Source organism: Mytilus galloprovincialis, chromosome 9, assembly GCF_965363235.1.
Source record: "Mytilus galloprovincialis chromosome 9, xbMytGall1.hap1.1, whole genome shotgun sequence".
Lineage (NCBI taxonomy): Eukaryota > Metazoa > Mollusca > Bivalvia > Mytilida > Mytilidae > Mytilus > Mytilus galloprovincialis.
In genome coordinates this window covers 18828290-18831415 of record NC_134846.1, presented here as the reverse complement: position 1 = coordinate 18831415, position 3126 = coordinate 18828290, and the positions used below count along the sequence as shown (strand labels likewise).

Here is a 3126-nt window from a genome sequence, read left to right as displayed (position 1 = left end):
CGTCATTTTTATTTAAATTGGTATATCATCGCTCTATATCATATAGGTAGCTTTGAGCTTATTCATTTTTAAAATTAAGTCGCCATAAATGGTTAGGCATATTATTCATTGAAGTTTTACCAACAGAAATAAACATTTAAAGATAAAAAAAAAAATAGTATTATTGACATCATCTGATATCAACATGGTTATCGCTATTAAGTATTGCGTTTTAAAGAACGGTATCAGGTAAATTTACAAGGAATAGTATCGTTTAAGATAAATAAATATTTTCCAAAAAAACTTTTGCAACAAAACTAAAACTACAAGTTGAGAATATTATTACATTTTTTCTTTTTTTTTGTGTTTTTATTTTTGTATATATCAAACTTAATTATAGTGTGTAATGTAATATTTATCCATTTCGTCTAAGTTTGCATGTTAAAAATGACAAAAATTTGGAATCTTCAAAATTTTAGTTCACTAGTTTAATCACTTAAGTTTTTGTTTTAATTAATGAAGGATGAAGGATATGAATCTCAAATTAATACTAAAATGAAATTTGTATAATAAAGGTACAATATTGAAAAGTTAATTCAATTATTGAAGAGAATATAAGATAAAAAGCACAATAAATTAATATAAATTGTTTTCAATAAAATTCAATCATAGCAAAGAATTCTTTTGTTTACTTTAAAAACGAAACTCCATAAAATTGTGCTCCATCTGTCAAAATTTGTCGGTATATTCTTTATTCAAAGTTTAGTTTTCTTAAAGTGTAAAAATTAAATTACAAGTATGTTTGTTAAAAATAATCTCGGCGTCTGTTTATTTAAGATTTCTCAACCCTACTCGTGCCGTTATTTATTTAGGTGAAAAACTCTTTGAAGATTTTAACGACACGAGAAAGTGTTTTTTCACCTTATTTCAGTTAATCAGTATTGGGCTGTTTTTACAAGTAATTTCCATGTTTGGATAATTGAGAACTCCGGCACGTGACCTACGGCACGATCGTTAGTTTTGATTGGATGATCTCATAATCTCTACGCCCCACGAGTCAAGTGTCATTGATCAAATCATTTGCATGAGAATACCTGTCGTGCGACCGTTTGATCAAATTTTTATATAAAAGACCTGCTCGGTCAAACAGAAGTCACATTCTTCATCTATCGATCATAGCGACAATATTAAGTTACTTTTATTTTATTTAAACTTTAAATCAAACATGAAGTCGGAGTTTGATTCCAGCTATTCGCTGTCTCCAGCAACAAGTAGCGTCAGCAGTCCTTGTACTGCTTATCCATATTCGTCACAGTCGTCAATTTCCAGAGCTGATAGTTTATCGGAATACGATTTTGAAAATGACGACGTATTCAGCGCAGCATCAACTGTAGAAAAGATAAACTTTAATAATGTTTCTCCAGACACTAAAACAAAAGGACTACCTAAACCTGATTTACCGGCAGCTGAAAATCCCCCAAAGAGGAAACGCTACAACAAGTCTCGTCGACGAGATAGGAGTCCAGCTCTTGTAGAGAAGATCAAGAAAACCCGCAGATCAAAAGCTAATGACAGAGAACGTAGCCGTATGCACGGACTTAACGATGCTTTGGAGACTCTTCGAGAGATATTACCCGTTACTTCTGGTGAAAACAAACTCACAAAGATAGAGACACTCCGAATGGCACACAACTACATATGGATGTTATCACAGACCTTGGAAATGGTCGACAAAACTCCACAAACTTCTGTTGCCGTGTCTGAAATCGAGCAAGTGACTTCAAGAGACAATATCACAAATAGTGCTATAACACAGGAATCTTCTTTTCTGTGTAAAGCGGAACAATTCACATGTCAGACCCCGTCACCAGTGCCAAGTATACAAGACAGTTATTTCCAGGCTCAGCAGCATGATATTTATGCAGTAACAACTACCTCACGTGTTCCCTTAAATGGAGATATACCTGTAACATACTCAGAAACATTTTCACCTATTTCTTCATCGTCGCCAGTGTTTGCCTCGCACCAAAATTTACCAAATGGACATATTGTGAAAAACATGGCGCATCCGTCTCTCGGATTTACTAATTATGGACAATCATGTAATTGGAATTCTATGTATCAAAGACCGCAGCCTGGAAGTCCAACAGAATACTCAGACACTTCTGACGGATTCGCCTATGAAATGTTCCCGTGAATGTGACTGTGAAATGAACGTTTTCACAAACTGTGCTTTGTTGTATTTTGACGAGATTTCGTATCTTGGAACTTGTGATATATATTTGTGCTTCCTAATTATAAATTATTTCTATTTTGTATATAGGAAATTATTTTTGTAAACATTTATAAAATTGCTATGCAAATAACATTTCATTATTTTTGAATTATCTTTACATAATATTTTATCAAAATCATCTTTTTTTCGTAGTAAGTTGTAATTTATTATATAATTATGATGGAGATCTATCAAATTTGTACATCATTACAAAAACCAGAAGTTCAAAAGATGTTTTATTTGCTTAAAGGTAAATGAATTTGATAACGAAGTTGTACTTTTTCACGGTTTAACAGATTTTATTACAAATCTTATTTTTACAAGTGTGAATTTATCATGTCGTTTTAAAGACAATACTACAATACTACACATTCCATACTTGTCTATTTGTTATCGGGGAAATCCAACTATTTTGTAATTTAAAATTGTTAATATTATTGACATTTTCAATTTAATTGAAAATAAATAAATATATAATTTCATTCATGTCTCATTTGTTTGTCGTGACCATGTTAGAAAGATAATAAATACCCATTAATGAGTGATGAAATCGACATTATTACAATCATTTACACTGTTGTCAGTTTCACTGTTATCAATGTTCCGAGTATTTGAACCGTATTGTTTGAAGTACATTCAAATTTTCAGCTCGAAATAAAAGTTTTATTTTCACGAAAAATTCTAATTTTGAATGATATACATATTAAAAACTAATCTATTATAGAATTTTATTCCGAGCTTGAAATTTGTCTTGTACAATTAACCATAGTTAATTGTCTATTACCAAAAAAAGCATTAGGAAAAATCCTAATATAATCAAGGGATCCTGATATAATGCACAATGTAAAGGAAGAAGAATACATTGAGGGTAT

The 3126-nt window shown here is 31.0% G+C and overlaps 1 protein-coding gene across 1 annotated transcript; it reads left to right on the top strand.

The window, feature by feature from the left end:
- The first annotated feature begins 1121 nt into the window (after window positions 1-1121).
- Window positions 1122-2736, top strand: LOC143046675 (uncharacterized). The gene has a single exon (XM_076219784.1). It carries the CDS (start codon window positions 1205-1207, stop codon window positions 2174-2176), a length of 972 nt encoding a protein of 323 aa, XP_076075899.1. The 5' UTR covers window positions 1122-1204; the 3' UTR covers window positions 2177-2736.
- The last annotated feature ends 390 nt before the right edge of the window (window positions 2737-3126 follow it).

Coding starts and splice junctions, on each gene's coding strand:
- LOC143046675 (XM_076219784.1), top strand. CDS start 1,205: ATGAAGTCGGAGTTTGATTCCAGCTATTCGCTGTCTCCAGCAACAAGT.